This window comes from Tetrao urogallus, assembly GCF_951394365.1.
Source record: "Tetrao urogallus genome assembly, chromosome: 2".
NCBI lineage: Eukaryota > Metazoa > Chordata > Aves > Galliformes > Phasianidae > Tetrao > Tetrao urogallus.
In genome coordinates this window covers 58388491-58407906 of record NC_136814.1, presented here as the reverse complement: position 1 = coordinate 58407906, position 19416 = coordinate 58388491, and the positions used below count along the sequence as shown (strand labels likewise).

General features: G+C 40.6%; 1 protein-coding gene across 1 annotated transcript in view; it reads left to right on the top strand.

The window, feature by feature from the left end:
* RSPO3 (R-spondin 3) overlaps window positions 1–19416 on the top strand; it is a gene marked incomplete at both ends in the record, with an annotated part of 58244 nt that overhangs the window by 28370 nt on the left and 10458 nt on the right. The window contains 3 exons of the mRNA XM_079550466.1: window positions 5983–6174; window positions 7540–7686; window positions 10001–10198. Coding sequence (XP_079406592.1) covers window positions 5983–6174; window positions 7540–7686; window positions 10001–10198 — 537 coding nt within the window. The remainder of the gene's footprint in view (window positions 1–5982; window positions 6175–7539; window positions 7687–10000; window positions 10199–19416) is intronic.

The window sequence follows — 19416 nt, the reverse complement described above, 5'->3', positions numbered from 1 at the left end:
ACACCAAGCTTGTCCCCTGGCTGTCACAATATACTCCTGCCCCTATTTCTTGTATTAATCCTATCAATTTTAATATATATGTAAAGTAAAACTGAGTGCAAAATTTTATTGCCAAGAGTTTTAGAATTTCTTCACTGCATGCTGTTAAAATCACTCATCATCCCACTATTTAAATTTCTGTTTCAAATTCAGGTTCTTGTCCATAACTTTCTGCTTTTGACTTGGAAATTGCAAATCATTGTTTCCAGAGTAGCTAGAGTAAAACTTAGGAAAATATTTTGAGAAAGGAAAATCCCCAGTGATTTCATTTCCTAATGAGGCTGAAAACTAATAATCTGGATAAAGAGCTTGAACAAAAACAAACAAACACACAAAAACAAACAAACAAAAAGGCCCAGGCAGGGGAAGAGAATAGTTCAAGATTGCTTTAGAAATCTTCTCTCATCTCTAGTAGTTAGACTTAATAGAAGGAAAGATTCTAGATTCTGGACTTAAAACCAGGCACAAGACTACTTACAAACTTCTGTATTTGTTGAGCGTCAGCAGTTCTGGCTGGTGCTCATATAAGAGGTGGGTAAGAACTTCCATGTGAGTCTCTGTGCTTCCACCATGTACTGTGACCATTGGTGTGCTGTATTTTCTATCTTTGAGAGCATAGGATTTCATGATGCTCAAGGAGTGTTTGAATACAAGAAACCTGATTGCTTGACTGCTGGTAAGGCCATAAGGCCACCTCTGCGCACCGACATTGCTCCTAGCAGCCCACTCACAGAGTATCGTCAATCTAGCTTATGAAAATTAGTTTTGACGGTTGTGCAGGAGTTTTTATATTGCGTTTTATTTTATTTTGTTTTTATAATGAAGCAGTTTGCACCAAAGGCCAAATGGTTACAAGTGTAAGAGAGTGTTCCTTGGACCTTTTTGCAGTGCTAGAACCCTGAGCTTGTTCTGCAGCCAGCGCCTAGCCCATGCAGCCATAGTGCCTCCTGCTTTGCCAAGGCAGTAGATGTCTCTCTGCCTGGCTGCCACATCTAAAAGTTGGACAGGAGTGGCTGTGCTCTCCAAGCAATTTTTCATGTATAGACTTCACAGCATTTCTTAGGGTGGATATGCATTAAAAAAAAAATTAAAAAAAAAAAGTGAAGAAAAGGAAAAGTGTAAGCAGTGGAAGCATGGATGGATGACTGGCTGTAGAAGAATATAGGGATGTTGTCTAGATCTGCAGGAAAAGCCAGAGTGCAGATGGAATTGAATATCATGAGAGATGTGATAACATGAAGAGTGTCTTTAGCTGCATTGGGCAGAAGAGACAGGCAAAGGTTAGTGTACCCTCTCTGATAAATGAAAAGAGAGAGCTGGCCTCCTCAGACATGGAAAAGGCTGAGGTACGCAATGAGTTCGTTGACTCTGTCTTCATTTCATGCAGGCTTCTCACACCTCTTGTGTTCCTGAAATTCTAAGTAGGGTTTGGGGGAGCAAAATTCCTCCTGGTGTAAGAGTGGAGCAAGCTCAAGACCACCTCATGAGGCTGAATGTGCACAAGTCTACGGGGCTAGATTACATGCATTCTGGGGTTCTGAAGGAGCTGGCTGATGTAGTTGCCAAGCTGCTCTCCATTATATTTGAAACATTGCGGCTGTTAGGTGAAGTTTCTGGTGACTGGGAAAAAGAAAATATCCCTCTTATATTCAATAAAGGAAGAAAGAAAGACCCAGGGAACTACAGGCTGGTGAGCATTACATCTGCGCCAGGGAAGGTCCTGGAGTGGATCCTCCTGGAAAAGATGTTAAAGCATGTGAAAGATGAGGAGGTGATCCAAGACAGCCAGCATGGCTTCACAGAGGGCAAAACATTCCTGACTAATCTGGTGGCCTTCTGTGATGGAGCTGTGGCATTGGTGGACAAAGGAATGGCAACTGATGTCATCTACCTGGACTTGTGCAAGGCCTTTCACATGGCCCCACATCATATCCTTATTCTAAATTGAAGAGATAAGAATTTGAATGTTGGACTATTAGGTGGATAAAGAATAGATCAGATGGGTGTAGCCAGAGGGTTGTTGCCAATGGCTCTATGTCCAGGTGGAGGCTGGTCACAAGTGATATCCCCCAGGGGTCCATCTTGGGGCTGGTTCCCTTTCACCTAAGCCATTCTGTGATTCTATGGTAAGTATAGAAATTTGAAACAATGCTTGTACCAGGTGTAACATGGTCAGATTTCACCACTTCTAGTTGCTTCCTCATGGTTACAATGTGTGACAGCTGTAGTGCCTGAGATTTGCATGCACCTACCGCTTGCTGCTCCAGGAGAGTTCTGTACTGCGCAACAATAAGTTCTCTCCCTGTGACAAAAATGTGTTTTGATTTTCTTCATTTCCATCTGAAATGCATTTGACTTGGACTTTTGGGGAGTGCAGGGAGCAGCCCTGGCCATCGCTGATCTGTGTTGCAGAGCTCAGGCACATGCTTGGCTTGGAGTCTGAAATCACAGAATCACAGAATCACAGAATCACCCGGGTTGGAAGGGACCTCAAGGATCATGTAATTCCAACCCCCCTGCCTAGCAGGGCCACCAAACATACACAGGAGACTAATGAATAATGAAGTGGAGGAGACTAAGGGGTGAAGAGAACAAGGTTCTCAGTAGAGCTTGGAGATGCCTTTTGTCCAAATGTCATGCTCTCCCTCATTTTCTAGAAGTGAATGTTTTCCCTTCACCATTTATTTTTCCAAAGTTCAATGGCAAGACCCAGTGCTGGGTTTTCATACAGAACCAGTTTTTGGGCGTTTCACTGCCCCTGCTTTTTCTTCTTGCCTGAGCCAGTCCAGGAGCCTGCATTGCATTCCAACAAAGCATAATGAAACAGTTTCATTACACAGATACTGGGCTCAAAAAAAATGTCAGGCACAACAGGAGACAATTAAAAAAAGATCTTTTAAATAGCTTTTAAGATAAAAATAAAACAAAACAAAACAAAACAAAACAAAAAAACACCTTAATTTAAAATGTCAATTCTGGCATGAGAATTTTGCTCTTTGCATTTCGAAGAACAGAAGTTTTCTTTGTTTCACACATTGAGTTATAACATGGCATGAAATCAGCCTTTAAATGGAGCTTGACTTACATGTTTTAACCTATTCCATGTTCTGTAACACTAACAATATGATTCAATGGTGCAAAGGATGGAAGAGCTCCCCTTTGAGGACAAGCTGGGAAAGCTGTGGCTATTCAGCCTGGAGAAGAGAAGACTTAGGAGAGACCTGATAACTGCCTTCCAATATCTAAAGGAGGGCTATAAGAAAGAAGAGTACAGAATCTTTAGCAGGGTCTCTTGTGATAGGGCGAGGGGAAATGGCTTCAAACTAAAAGAGGGGAGATTTAAATTGGATATAAGGAAGAAATTTTTTACAGTAAGGTTAGTAAAGCACTGGAACAGGTTGCCCAGAGATGTGGTGGATGTCTCTGGAGACATTTGGGGTCAGGCTGGACAGGGCTTTGAGCACCCTGATCTAGCTGTAGGTGTCCCTATTCATTGCAGGGGAGTTGGACTAGATGGTCTTTAAAAGTCCCTTCCAACTCAGAAGATTCTGTGATTATATGATTCTCCATTTAGAACTGTGTGCTTTCATTTTTGCTGTTCCATTTGTATGAGATATATCTGTGAGGAACAGAAGAAGGGAGAAAGCATGAAAATGATAGAGTACATTTTATTTCATATTTAATGCTGCTGGAAGTAAATTGGAGATGGAAATTGTTCATGTAATGGATCTTAGCTATAGAAAACTATTCTCTTTTGGCAATAAGGTACTGTCTGTCTCAAGGGCTCACACACAAATCTTGACCTTTGAGCAGTTGCATGTAGTGTCTTCTCTATCAAGCAAATTGATGCATAATGATCAGTCACAGGTACTCACACATTATATCTTTCCTGTCAAAAGTGATAATCCATATTTTATATAGAAGATTTGATGGCAAACATTTTATACTTCTGCTGCTTTTTCTTCCCACTGTCAGGCTTAGTGAAGGAAAATCATGGATAGTTTTTAAATAATGTCAGCTTCTTATATCACATTACCATGTCTGCTTTGAGAGTAGCCTTCTGCAAGAATCACAACATAAGAGTGAGAGAGAGAAAGACATTTTCATGTAGTTAACTTTAAAAAGTCATTTTTTTTAGGTCTTAATTTCAAAATCAATATACTACATACTTTTAAAGTCTTCTTGGAAAAAAACGTTCTATACTTAGTGAGCATAGTTAGTGTGTTCTGGTGGTAAAAACACTTCTCTTGAGGTTACTCTACAAAGTAACTAACTCAGAGATAGAGAATTAGGTTCTTATATTCTTATTGAAATTGTTTGCCCCAGCAGGGCCAAAGTTTGTTCTTTTCCTACCTGTTCAGCTCTACTGAGGGAAATATCCCCCATTCTGTATTCTATCAATGAAAAACGTAAATCTGAACTCTGATTTCTCAGATTGTAGGACTGGTCAATGAAATCTCAGAGCATAGAGAAGTGCTTTTCCCATTCCTGGACTATGTCTTTTTGCCAAAACTGAACAAAGCATAGAGGTATTTCCAAACTTCCCCTGACACCAGGCAAACTCACCTAGGCTAGCAGTTAGAGTGGCAGTTTTCAGCCTGTAAGCCATAGATTCATATGGGCTTCTGGTCTGCCTCCAAGGGATCCACAGAAGGGAGCCAACAAAAGCAAGCTCATCGTTTGTATGAATTATTTATCAGTGTCTACTGATACAAATAAATTCAAAACACTGAAATAGGTGATGAAAGTATGGCACATATACATTTACAGAAGTTTTACAGGCCTGAGGACAAGGCAGAACAAAAAGACAACAGTATTTACACGTAAGATTTATAAATGTAAATGAGGTCTGGATTTCTCTTGCACACAAAATATACGTATAACCAGATGTCTCAAGTTGAAAGATGAAAGCTTACACTCAGAAAAGTGTCTGGGTTTTTCTTACAAAAGGAGGTAAAAAAAAAAAAACCTCTCAGACTTGAAGCTATATGATGTTTAATTATCAAACTCTTATTTAAGAATGAAATAATGAAGTAAGAATTTGTACAGTACTGAAATATTCAAAACATTATTCTCTACCACTGAGAAATAATTCACTGATGAACATCTGCTACTGAAAAGACAGTCTGCAATATTTCTCCCTTCTCTGCTACTTCTAAGCCCTCAAATAAGAACAGAACAGACTTGAGCAGTGAGGGTATAAGTTTTCCTTTTGACGTCTGAAGATTTAGAACAATCCAATTGAAATAAAAATGTAATCCTACCTATGCTTCATGCTGGGATTGGAGCAGGGTAAATGCCATAGTTATGTCTGATCGTCAGGTTGTGATTGTTAGAGATGCTGGAGAGAACATTCCAGGGAAAGAAGGAGGGCGAGAAGGATGGCCCTCCTGTGTCTTTTTATTAACACGAATTAGCATGAAATCTAACAAGGGCATATTCCTGCACAGCAGAACTCAATAAAATGTCACTTAGTCAGTGGAGGAAATGATAAAGTAAATTGTTTTTCAGTCATCCAGCTAATAAAAGTAAATACAAATGAACATGAATACAAATGAATTCATTTGCTGAGCTGTCTGTATACAAGGTTAATTGAAGAAACAGCAGAAAAGCCACTGAAAACTTGAAAAATAAATGTTCTCTAGGATGCTACTGTTCCATAGTATCTATTTCAAATATAATTTGCTCTTAGTCATTTCTGCAAGAAATGGGCACATCAGCTGAGATTCTCAGTTTTATAGAGATGAAATAATCACTGGAATGAAATGTTAAGTCATAAAAGACAGCTAAAAATGAAGCAGTCTGTAAGAGCTGTCATAGAGCAGGATGGTCCACCCTTCTGAGCACAGAGGAATCATTGTACCATGGTTATTTTGAAAGAAATTGTCTAACTTATTATTCTCTTCCCTCCCTTCCCTATTTTTTTAATGCTTGTCTCCTCAGTGCATCCTAACGTGAGCCAGGGTTGCCAAGGAGGGTGTGCTACATGTTCGGACTACAACGGATGCCTGTCATGTAAGCCCAGACTCTTTTTTGTTCTGGAGAGGATCGGCATGAAACAGATCGGAGTATGTCTTTCCTCATGTCCAAGTGGATACTATGGGACACGGTATCCTGACATTAACAAGTGTGCAAGTAAGTGCTGGATAAGGGGAAGCACACAGGTTTGTTTGAATGCTCTGTCTCCTTAGGAGAAAAGACAACAGAGAAGCAGATGGACAGGCTGAGTCTTTTTCTGTTCAGTTCTTTTATAGTAATGCAATAGATATTAACCTGAGCAGGGAGTTAAGGTGAAAACCCACAAAACTGCCTAAAGCTCAGGGCTTCCAGCTCAGCATGAATGACCTGCCTGAGTGCTGAGAGATGGCCTCCTCTACACTTTCACACAGAACTAGAGCATTAGCAGGCCACAGGCACTGCTTTCCAGAGGCTGCTCAGCAAGTTGGAGTGGCAGTGGGGCTTAGGGAAAGTTGAGGGCCACTGAACCTTGGAGCTTGGGGCAGTTTAGCTCATTGGCCTTCCCCTTGAGACAGAGGAAATGATGGCTGGTAGCTCTCTGTGGAGATGTGTTTTGTTCTGGTCTGCTTATAGCTCATCTTGCATGCAATGTAGTCCTGTAAATGTGTGTACCAAAATGCAAGGTCTCAACCTGGTTTGAGGAGGTTACCTAATTCGTGTTGCCTGCAGGCTGGGAAGCAGAGAACTACTCTATTCTAAAGAATTATCTTATTTACCATTTGGACAACATTTTGACCCCATTATGTATTTTGAACCATGAATGTACTGGTTTTGCAATATCCTTATCATTCCTTTTCTTTCCTTCCCTCCTGTGATCTTTGTTGTTGAGTTCAGCTTTTAACCCCACAGGTGATATAAAAACATAAGTGTGACAGCCAAGACACTCTTCAGATTTTGCCTGGTACTAAAATCTATTTAATGAAGAAACCCTAGAGTAAAATCTTGCAGAGTAACATGACACTGCGAAGAACTTGCTCAGTTTTCAGCAGTGTGTGGCCTTGCATATCAAACATGAGCTGTATCATACACAAACTTTTACTTAGTTATTTTAAAAGACCTGAGAACTGGGAAATATATTGTTTATGCTGATTTTAAGCAAACTCTAAATATTTTATTTCTCCTGGATGGATGGAGATAGATAGCGTGGAACTGGGCCCAGGACCTGTAGCTATATGCACTACAACTAGTGTGTTGTTATTCTGATGGACTGTGCTTTGTCTTCAGTTTGCATAAGTCTGCAAGAATACACAAAGCATGTGACCATCCAGCATCAGACCATCCTTATTAATTTCTGACTCACACTTGTTGTGGTCCTCAATGTATGTACAGGTCATAAGGGAGTCCTAAAAATAATTTGCTTCCTTTGAAGACTTTAACATTGCTAGAGCCTTTTAAAGTGATTTTACCTTGAATTCTATTGTATTTGAGTCTGTGGTGTTTCATAACAAAGAGCGTCAGTGTTGTGTCCTCTTTGCATTTCAGAATGTAAAGCTGATTGTGATACCTGCTTCACCAGAAACTTCTGCACAAAGTGTAAAAGTGGGTTTTACTTATACAGTGGAAAGTGCCTTGAAAAGTGCCCTGATGGGCTGGAAGCCAACAACCACACAATGGAGTGCACTAGTATTGGTAAGTCCAGCCCCACATAAAGGCCCAGCCCTACCTGGTTTGCTCATGGGGATGGGGGATCTGTGAAGGGCACGAGCTGCAAGATCAGTTAGAGCTCAGGGAAAGGACAGCTCAAATCCACCCAGGAAATATTCTGCATCACAAGGTACAACAAACTCACATCACTTCATAAAAATCAAGCTTGGTAGTGCCCCAAAATACAGCTCCGATGCTAAGGGCAGTTCTGCCTCAGGAAAAAAAGCCCATTTCATCCTGCTGACTTGGCCTGCGCTGAGGTAGAATGGCATCCACCTTTAGCTTGAACTGTTACAGTGTTGGCTGTATCACTACCGTCAAAGGTATAAAAATGTCAATGCAAGTCTTACATTATCTTAAAGTTTAAATTACTAACTGCCCTGGTTTTAGTCCTTTGTGCTATCTGTGCCTTTACAGCATGTGTGCACCAGCATTTTGAAGCTTATATTCCCAGAGAGGAGGGCTAGAAATTAAAATGGTATTCGTGCATAATCACCTGACTCTAGAAAGTGAGGATTAAAATCAGATGGCGAACAGCATAGCGCTCTCTGTGAAGGAGTGAGATTGGCGGCACTGCTCTGGTGACTCATGGCTGCAGAAACGAGAGCTGCTTTTATATCTCTTCAAGCCTCTGACTCACAAGCTCCAATTCTTCAGGCCAGGGCGATTTTGGAGGTCAACACACCTAGCTGTCTGCTTCATCCCTCTGCCACCCCTGCAGCCGAAAGCAGGAAGAGTGATGTGTTTGCCTGCGGGCTGCTGCTATCCATGTCCCCCGCCATGAACACACTGAGGCTGCAGCAGGACTCAGCTTATTTTGGTGCACTGGCTGTGAACTGTGGTGGCTGCGGGCTGCGAGCCACAGTGGGAGCAGTAACTTCTCCAGCCACCTGCAACCAGTGAGCGCTTAGGCACAGCCTGGCCATACTGGAAATCTCCTCCTCCACAGCATCATGCACATAACTCTCCCTGGCATAGCCCATTTGTCAGGGCAAGCAATCAGGAGTAAAAATAATGTGCGCTGGTTCAGTGTTTTCTTTCTCAAGTAGCTATTAGTTCAGGTGGTAGTGACGATATTTACAGTTTTATTTTCTAGCAAAGACTTTCATCTTTGGAAGCAATTCAAGGGATAATTTTTGTTTCTTGGTGGCTGTTTCCAAGTGCTATAGCCTTAGCTGCTTGAACAATGAGTCAGTCTTTACTCAGAAAAGCCATTTAAAGTTATGGAGGAAAAACAGAACCTTTCTGTGCACGTGAAGGCCAATTATTTTAACAGGAGAGCTCAAGTGTAATGTTAGAAACAAGATTACCCACATGACAGTTTACTGGAGGGAGGCTCAGAGATTGCCTGAGATCAGTTACATTTTTAAGTTTTGAAAAATTTTAAAGTAAATTCTGAATCTGCAAAAATGTTGACTTAGGAAATCCTCCCTATAGAGAGGTTTTTTCTTCTATAGAGAGAAGTTTTTTCTTCTTTAGTGGAGGCTTAGATTCTTAAGTAACACATGAGAAAGCAAATAATTACTACCTTTTATTAAGAGTAGGGTACTGAGGAGGTGGCACGGAAGTAGCATAGCTATTAAGACCACGTTTTGAAGCTCCAGGTTGCCCACATTTTTGTCTATACTTTTTGGGCAAGTGTCCAGTGGCATACCTTTGAGTTCCCAATATCACTGTAGTTTAGAAACTGCAACTTACACTTTTCTAAAAGGCTACAATCCCTCATTAGTACTAAATTTCCTCTGCTTTGCTAACTTACACCTTACATGTGTTCCAGATCTATCACTATTTAAGTTGAATGCCAAGCAAGAGATAATCAAAGATGCTTGGTTCCTAATGTAATGTTTCCATAACAGTTATTTCATTATAACTCTATCGATTTCCAAATTCAATACCTCAAAGACCAGCTGCAGCAGCTTGACACAGTGATTTCCTTCTGCTCTCTCCTGTTTAATTCCACTAAAACCGAAAGGAGCTCTACCTCCACAACACCAAGGCAACCTAAGAAAAGATCCCAGTAACTGATTTCATTGAGACCAATTGTGTTTTTGCTGCCATGTATCAGGGACAGAATTACAAAATAGCAGGTTCAAAATAGCATCTGACATAATTATTTGACATTATTGTATACAGTATACCTTCAGTAGTACAAATTTACTCAATTCACTGATTTAAATCCTGATTCATTTCATTTGTGTTTGCTAGCATTTAGCTGATGCAGAATAAGATGAATGTACCATATGCATAATGTATACAAAAATATACTGGCCAGGCTCAGCTTGTCCTATGTTTGTTGCAGTGCACTGTGAAGCTAGTGAGTGGAGTCCATGGAGCCCTTGCACAAAGAAAGGAAAAACATGTGGTTTCAAAAGAGGAAATGAAGTAAGGGTCAGAGAGATCATACAACATCCGTCAGCAAGGGGCAATCCTTGCCCAGCTACAAGCGAGAGCAGAAAATGTATGGTACAAAGAAAGAGATGTCAGAAGGAAGGAAAAGGTACCACGTTATCATCATCATAATTTGAGTTTTGTATTGTACTTGTTTAAATATTCGCATCTGAATTCTCAAGCCTCAATTGCTGGCTTCCCCAAAACTCCCAATGACATGACATTCATTGAGCTGGAGGGAACTGTGCACTTCCCTGGTGTAAATAAAGTCCTAATGCTTCTGAAAAAAATGCACTTTGTGTGATGCAGAGTACACAGCGTGGGTAGGATGGGAAGATGCACTCTCTGTAAGTACTGCTGAAAGAACTGCCTAAATGAGATGTTGCACATGCAGCAAAAAGGTCCATTATAAAACATGGCATGGTGAAAGGTTTTTGTTGAATATCAGGCAGTCAAATTTCATGGTTCAACCATAAGATTCCTCTGAACTGGTTCCTATGTCAAGCTCCTATTCAGGTAAGCCTGTAACTCCTACTATTGCAGCGCTGTGACCTCTCTCACACCCTGACTTCTTTGTACTAGCTCTGGTTGAAAAATGTGGCATGATCTTGCTTTCTACTTGCAGAGTCCCAGTGTAGCAGAAAGACCGTAACTCTCTGGCAAGCAAGGGAAACTCCACTTAACACCTCCAGGGACAAAACATCCACAACCTCTCTGGGCAGCCTGCTTCAGCACCTCACCACTCTCTCAGTAAAAAACTTTACCCTGACATCTAATCACAATGTCCCCTCCTTTAGTTTAAAACCATTCCCCCTTGTCTTATCATTATCTGCCCCTGTAAAAATTTGATTTCCCTCATGTTTCTAAACTCTCTCTAAATATTGGAAGGCTGCAATGAGGTCTCCCCGCAGCCTTCTCTTCTCCAGGCTGAACAAGCCCAGTTTCTTCATCCTGTCTTCATAGGAGAGGTGCTCCAGCCCTCGATCATTCCTGTGGCCCTCTTCTGGACCCTCTCCAAAAACTTCATTTCTTTCCTGTGTTGGGGATGCAAGGTAGAGCAGTGTGTCTGCCTCAGGGGAGCAGCCAAGACAAGCTATGTACAGACTTCTTCCTGTTTAGACTATATATTCAATATGTCCATGAATATTATTGCTTTTGCTCCTGCACGGTGGCACAGCTTGAAGCACAAACCTGTTACTTCACTGAAACTGGAAGAAAAGAGTATTTTTTTCTGCAATAGTTACAATACAATACGTCAGAGCTGAAAATATAGTTCTGAACTTCAATTTTGAGTCTAAAAACTATTGGTTTTCTTTAAGGTGATAATGATGCCATGTATTTGTTTTTGGTAATTTGACAGCATTCTCAGATTGGATTTTTTCTCTTTGAGAATTGTCTGTATTTCATACGTACTTTAAGTGAAACTCCTCACCTATTTTACTGTCAATCCTTATTTAACAGGATCTGAGCCAAGCCGAATTTGAAAAATACTGCACACCACAAGAATTCCTTTAAAATCTTTATTTTTCCTGCAATGTGCATAAAACCATTATTCTTCTCTTTTGAGCAAGTCACAGAGTATATTCTAGTCTGTTTCACACTCAGTAGACAATTCCTTTGAACTTTATGCAGTCAGATGTAATCTACATTCCAACAACTATGTTCCAATACTGCTTACGCCTTTGGGATTTGCATGTGTATAGCTGAGAGGATTTTTTTAATGTTTTGAAAGACACCACTGTACAATCCTCTGTAATATTACCCACAAATGTCTGTCCAATTCATTTTTGTACACCTTCAAAGAGAGATGAGTTTATTTAAAATGAAATAAAAGGTAATCCTTAATAAAACTGAGGAAATTCACACATGAAACATTAGGTTAAAATAGGTTGAAGGGATGCATTAGGCTCAGAGTTTCCTTATGTTCCTACTGGGATAGGGAAATAAGGCTTTCCAACTTAATCTCCAGGCAACTTATCTTCCTTACTGCCACTGTCCCTTATTACTCCAAGAGAAATTTTTTGTTCCCCTGCAAACAAGAGAATGCTTGTACCAAAAACTAAAGCAAGCTCTGTTCTTATGGCTAGCTAGGCCAGTCAATGAGATGAGGGGGAGTTAACAACAAAAACTCTTTTGGACAGGAAAGGGAAAGTAAATACATTTGGACTTACTGTTAAGAAATATTGAAAATGCTATTTGCATTGTACAACTTTACACTGCCACTTGGGGATTGCTTTGGAGACTAGCTTCCAGTGCATTGACTAAGTCTAGCAGCAGACCTAGCAAGAGCCAACAGTGCTGCAATCTGTCATCTGCAATCAAACAAGTTAGAAGACAAAGTTAGTTCAGTCAGTCTTTGCCATTATTGTTGACTATATGTCTGTGGCCGAGGGAGTAAGGGCAAAGACCACATCATGACGGGGTATGCTCGTCACAGATCCCTCAGTGACTTTGCTCAAGAAGTTGAAATCGGAGACAGGATGTTAGTCATTTCAGTTGCTGCTATCTCAGAGAGGCAAGTGCATATTTCTGGAATAGTTACACAGAACAAGATAAGACAAATGAAGATGGCTTTTTGTTTCCATCTGCTTGCTAGTATGCCATTAAAGCTGGTGTGATCCAGTATAACTCTTTTTTTTTTTTCCTTTCCTTTCTCTGTCTAGTAAATTGAGTTTTACTGGGAGAAGAAGCTAGAGTTTTGAGTGCATGTCTTCAGATGACTGTGGTATGCAGGAGTCCTATCAGGCATCCATTAAATATGCAAAACCACCTGTTAGCTAAAAACCCCAAGGCATTTGTCAAGATTTTACTTCAGCTGAAAAAAATGTAACTTTATTCTAACAAGGTTAACAGATAGGTCACAGTGAAAGTAATGCTTCCTATTAATTTCTATGATAACTGCAACCAATACAAAGAGCACAATAACACTACTTGATAGAAAAAATTCTCTTAATATTATCAATATTATTAAATTCTCTCATAAAACCATGACAGCTACAAAAAGTTAATTTTCAGCATTATCACCACCATTAGCTATGCATTTTTGCAGCATGAACAAAATCCTGCACGCTGCACTTGTAAAAATCTGCACCAGTGGAGGTGACCCAATGTTTCACAGGTGCTGTGATGGTGTCATTGCTAGGAAAATGCTACCCACACAGTCCATCTTTCATTGGTCCAAGCAGATGGAATTCAGAAGGAGCCAAATCTGGACTATACTGTGGGTATGATAAGGCAGTCCAACCAAGACTGACAATTTGCTCCACAGCAAACTGGCTTGGGGCCTGGCATTATATTGTTGCAAGAGGAAGGTTCTCTTCTTCTCTGCTCTGACTCAAAGTTCAAGTCTTCAACTTAGTCAGTGTTGCGATGCCGTGGTCGGAGTTGATGGTTTGTCCAGTTTCTAGGAAATCTGGAAGGATCACCACTTTCCTATCCTAAAAGACAGTGCTCATCACTTTACCCACTTAGGGCTGCATCTTGAGCTTTTTCTTTAATGGGAAATTCACGTGTTGTCACTTCATGTACTGTCATTTTGACTCCAGCTTATGGTGGTGATACCACATCTCATAAATGGTAGTGACGCGATTCAAGAAACTGGATCAGCCTCATATTGATTCAATAGATCCTGACAAACTTGCTTATGTTGTTCTTTCCGTTCCTGTGTGAGAATTAAAGGGATCCACCTTGTGCAAACTTTATGATATTCCAGCATTGCCACCATCATTTCCAACACAAAGTTGCTGATCTTCAGCTCTGTATGCAGTTTCCTGTTGTAAACCAACCATCTGTGGATAAAGACATTCTTCATTTCATAGTCTGACAGCTGTGCATGACCATCCAAAACATGGCTTGTCTTTAATGTCAGTGTTGCCACTGCTGAAACACATCAACCACTGCCTCACTGTGTTCACATCCACCATTTGGTCTCCAGAAACATTCAGCAAGCATAAGTAAATGTCAGCGGGTGCCATTTTTTCTGCACAGAGGAATTCAATTCCACACCTTTGCTTCATACACATTTCCAGGACAGACACCATTCTGTCAGATTGCCCTTCTGCTGCCATCTGTCACACAGCAACAAAATGTAATGGAATATTGGTGGGAAGTTTCAGCTTTTACTGCCATAGCACCAGCATCTGCTTCTGATGTAATGGACCAACATAGTAACATAGGAGGCATTACTTTTGGAGCAACCCTGGTATTACACAATAAACTACTTAATTTGTATTCAGTTAACTTAAACTCACTGAGTTACCCACCCTAGTGTAAACGCTCTGATGCCACATGGATTCATGTAACAAAGGAACACAGAAGGCGCCTTTAGTATCTCTAACAATAGCAACAAAATCTTCATTTAATGTCTTTTCAAGGTGCATCAATTTCATTAATGGCCAGATGAGGTGTCCCAGGCAGCACAGAGAAAGAGAAAGAGAGCCTCTATTAAAATAAGAGAAAGCGTGTAAGTTGTATTACAATTTTAAGATGTACAGGGAAGTAGAATAGGGAAGGAAGCCATTAGTAGAGTTTCACACTTTGCAAGAGTTTTGAACCATGTCCCATAAAATCAATGTTTTGTAATCTCTACAATACAAAGAAACCCCTTTGTACCCATTTACATAAATATGTGCCATAGCAATGTGTTTGTTCCTGCAGTAGTATCAATTTCTTCCTGAAAATTCTGGACTCTGGAGTAGTTGTTTACTCATTTTGTAGAATTTTTTTTTTTTTCATACTGGACAATTTGAAGTTGATGTGCACTTGATTTTTACAACAAGGGTTTTGCCTTCTGAGAATTCATAAAAGGCATGACAAGATGGGAGTCATCACTGAGCCCCTGCTAAAAATTAGTTGCCTATGGCTAAGAAGGTCCTTGATGTATCATATCAAAGGTGGGATACTGGAATACTGCTCTTAGGGAGGGGGATTCATGTGCCATTAGATGGATTCTAAAAAGAGCAAAATGATTTTTTTATCCAGAGGGAGCTCCCTTTTCACAATGACTGCTAAGAACAGTCCAGGGTGGATGATGTGGATCTTACCTGCTAACTTCTTAAGCATAACTGCACAGGAAAATAAGATATTTCAATCACAGCTCATCCTGAAAGTCAGATCCTCTCTCCTTTGTATAGCTTGGTGGTATTTAAAACAAAAGGATTGGCGCATGTGAGCCAGAGAGACATCACAAGTGCACTGTTCTCTAGACTAACTGTGAGAGATGGGGTGTCCTGTGTGAAGGTCACTCGTGTGGTTGTGGTTAATGACCTTACTCCATGGTGGGTCACAGGACTTCTGAAGCTTCAAGATGAACACAAAGCTAATTACTGCATCCCTGTGTTTACATTCTGCATACGCCAGTGGGTCATAACTCTGGCCTTTGCGAGCCTGACTTACTATAATTGAGGAATTGAGTTCAATTGTTTATTTTCTGTTTGTTTCTGCCAAGAGGACCTCTCATTTCCTTTCCTCGCAGGGTTTTGACTCTTTAACTTTAACACATTTCCAGCCCCCTACACCAGGGCTGTTGCGACTGGTAATTCCTTAGTTGCAACATCAAGGGAAATGGCTTTCTGGAAATACCTTGAGCAAGGCAGGACACGGACAGCACAAAGCTGACCACCACCATTGGCCTGCACAAATGGTCACCATTCAGAAAAGAGATCTTGGGAGAGAATGGTTAAGAAGGGAAAAAGAGGATCAGTATGAGTCAGAGAGGTTTGTGAATCCAAAATAGCTAGTAAGCAAGTATGTACAGCTCAAGAATTCAAGGGCTGGAAAGGCAGGGAAAACCCATTTTAAAATTTAGTCGAAGCACTTTCAAAATATAATTGAAGTTAGGCATTTTTGAATGTCATATTATGTAACTGCAAACTAAGACCTTAAAATCCAAACGAATTAATAGTAGTGTAGCATTTTGCTACAAGTGTGCTTACTTTGTGTTACGGTGAATATCAAATTCTTACTGTACCTCCTAGTTCTGACAGACATACACACTGTGCAAGCAGGCAACACAAATTTGCTGCAAGTCTTTGCACATACAGTGCTATACAGTGTGACAGTCATCTCAAAGCAGAGAATGAAGTGGATGGTCAGCTCTTCCTGTGCAGTAAGTGAATCCGTAAAAAAAGCTGACTTCATTCTTATAATAAAATGTGGATGACGTGGGAGCACTTCTCCCTAGATCACTAAACCAAATAAGGGATAGAAATCATCTCTTTCTCCCTTTCCAGTCTTCCCTTCTGGAGGTTCCCTGTGCTCCAGAAGTGGCTTGCAAACATCCTTTAGATGTCTGAGCTCTGTAGGAAAAACACAACATCACTAATACCTCTCCCTCCACCCTTCCAAAGTGCTCATCCATTCAGCACCAAATTTTGAACATCTTTCTAGTATCTTCCCTCTTGAATAGAATTATCTGGGAAGGTGAAGTCCATAGCTGTGACTGTACTGCTAAGGAAAAGCATGCAAAGATGCACTCTCCTTGACTACAAGACCAAGGAGCATCTTTTGGTTTGCATCCAGACTATTTGGGACTATTCTCCTGCTTTGGCTGGTGGGGAGAGAAAGGGAGCTGGTGCAGGTCAGAGACTGAAACCAAACTAGCAGTCATGCAGTGCAGACACAAAAGGGCCTTCCTTTGTTGCACAGCTGTACTGTACTAATCCACAGCACCTTCCTATCTGGTGGCATCACTTTACTGTGTTCCATGGAGACGAAAATAGGAAACCATGCCTACTGTATTCTCCCAGCTGCAGGGCAGAGATCACATGCGAAAGAACAGAATATCTTTTTCTCTTACCCTACATCATTTCCTTAGTCTGCCTGCATGTCCTCATTTATCCCTTTTCTCCACTTCTCACAGCTAGTACTTCCAAAGCCTTGCCCTAACTTCTAGCATTGTAAGGAGCAGTGGGATTTATTTGTCGTAGTTGGAAGAGGAAATCAGCCTCTTGCAGGCTGTGCGTCATGGCCACATATCTTGATAACTTTCTGTTCTCTACTCCCCAGCAGACCAGAGCAAGCTGTTTTCTTGTCCTTGGGCAACATTACCATAGAGTAAAGATGAAGAGAAGTGGCTACTGATAGCACAGCCCACTTGGCCCTTGTCATCTGGGATCTACAACTCCATTTTTGCCTGTATGACCTGGAAAGAAGAACAAATGCAAGAAAGCATTAGTTCTTACAAATCCATCAGATCTAGTACATCCATCAGATTTAGTCCAAGAATGCAAAATATTTGGTGTATGTGATCTACAGAGTAAATCTGGCAGTGGATGTTTCAAGTTTTAATGGTGACACAGAGAGCACTGTAAAATCATCTAAATCCTGAGCTGTGGAACACTTCCATGTATAGCAATACTGTTATAGTACAGCAAATTGTGAGACTAATGGCACTCATTCACTACTGTTTTAGCTGCCTAATTCTTTTAAGGGGCATTGTCCAAGATCCATCGAAATCCCACTGGCTTCAGGGTACTTTGGATCTAGCTGTAAAGAAAAGATTTTTCAACATTCCTTTGTAACAAAGTGAAAACAAGCACTTTTTTGGCTGCAGCTTCTCCTCATCTTACTGAGTATTTGCCTGTTCTTCCCACCCAAGCAGCTCTGTTTGCTTTTCCCCATCCAGGTCTCTGCATCTCCAGCCTCCTTGTCTCTCTCAGCACATGCTCCCTCCTAGCTCTGACACCTGTAGTAGCCTTTAGGCTGCCACTTCCCAGCTCTCCTCCAGCCCCTTAACTCTGACAAAGAAAACATCTGCTGCCATAGCTTTTCATTATAAAGAGCCAAAGGAGCTTTGTATTGTTCCCAATGAGATAACATCCAGTGTTGTTATCAGAGACTGTAAAGATCAGGAAAGAGGTTGTGGGAATCTCCATCATGGAAGATTTTTAAGGAGGTTAGACAAACATCCATCAGAAACAGTCTAAGTATAGCAGTCCAGCCACAGAGTCCAGTAAAGAACTAGATAATGCTTTGATAAGCTTCCCTACATTTCTAAAATTACCACAACATTTCCATAAATTTTTTTCATGCCTATTGCCTTCTGTAAGACTTCCACAGACAGAAGACATACTGCACATTTGCACAGCACTATTTCAAGTATTGCTGTCTATTGACACATTCAATATAAAGTGTCCTTCTGTCTTTACCAAGCTCAGATTTTCATTTGGGCCTGAATGAGGGCATTGAAACAAATTTTCTTCCATTTTGTTTAATTTAGGTATCCTCTCTTGGTGGTATGCCTGCCATGCTGCCATGCTCCTATTTGCACTCACCAACTATTCCTGTGGACTTAGAATCATAGAATCACGGAATGACTTGGGTTGGAATGGACCTCAGCGATCATCAAACTCCAAGCCCTCTGCCACAGGCAATGCTGCTAACCTCCATATCTAATACTGCAGCAGGCTGCCCAGGGGCCCATCCAACCTGGCCTTGAACACCTCCAGGGATATAGCATCCACAGCTTCTCTGGGCAGCCTGTTCCAGCACCTCACCACTCTCTTGTCACACTAATTCACTAGAGATGAAAGCTACCACCACTCTGTCAATGAACCTATACAAAATTTGATAGTAGACAAAGATGTGGTTCATCAGGGGAATATTGCTGTATTTAGTTTTTTTTTTAAAAAAAAAAAAAAAAAAAAAAGTTAATTCTAAGGACAGATGCAAACAAATATTTTTCACTTGTGTTTGTTAAAGTAATTTTTAAGTGGCAAGAAATTAATGAGAAGAAAGAAAGACATCAGTCATTTGTCATGCAAAATTTTGGTGGCCATGTTTTTAATGAAAAAAAAAAGAAACCATTTCCAAAATTTTCAATATTTAGTTTCTTGAAACAAAAAATGGCTGTAAAAAGAATTAACCAGGGGTCCACAAGCTAAACATCTGCAGGCTAGTATGTAATTATTAACTCTGGGGATTTTTCTGGGGTTTACAAGCAAAATGACCCAGTGATGAAATTTTTTGAATTTTGAATCTAATCTAATCCTCCCCAATATCTATAGCAAACAGTAGCCCCAGCATAAAGATTTACAACCACCGTTATGTCTCTGCTTTGTTCTTAAACATGTATTTACTTCTGCTCATTTGCTTTCTGAAATTCCCTCTCTCATTTGTCATCTGAAGAACTCCGTTTAAAAGGAAAACAGACTTCAGACATGAAACACAACTACATTCCTGAAACATGAGATGAACAACCTTTAATTCACGCAACCTTTCATTTACAGTAATGTTTAGTGCATGGCCCAGTCTCATTATGAACGATGCCTCTCCCTGTCATTAGCCTACAGAAAGGTCTAAAACACTTAAGTGTTTAAAGGAGCCCTG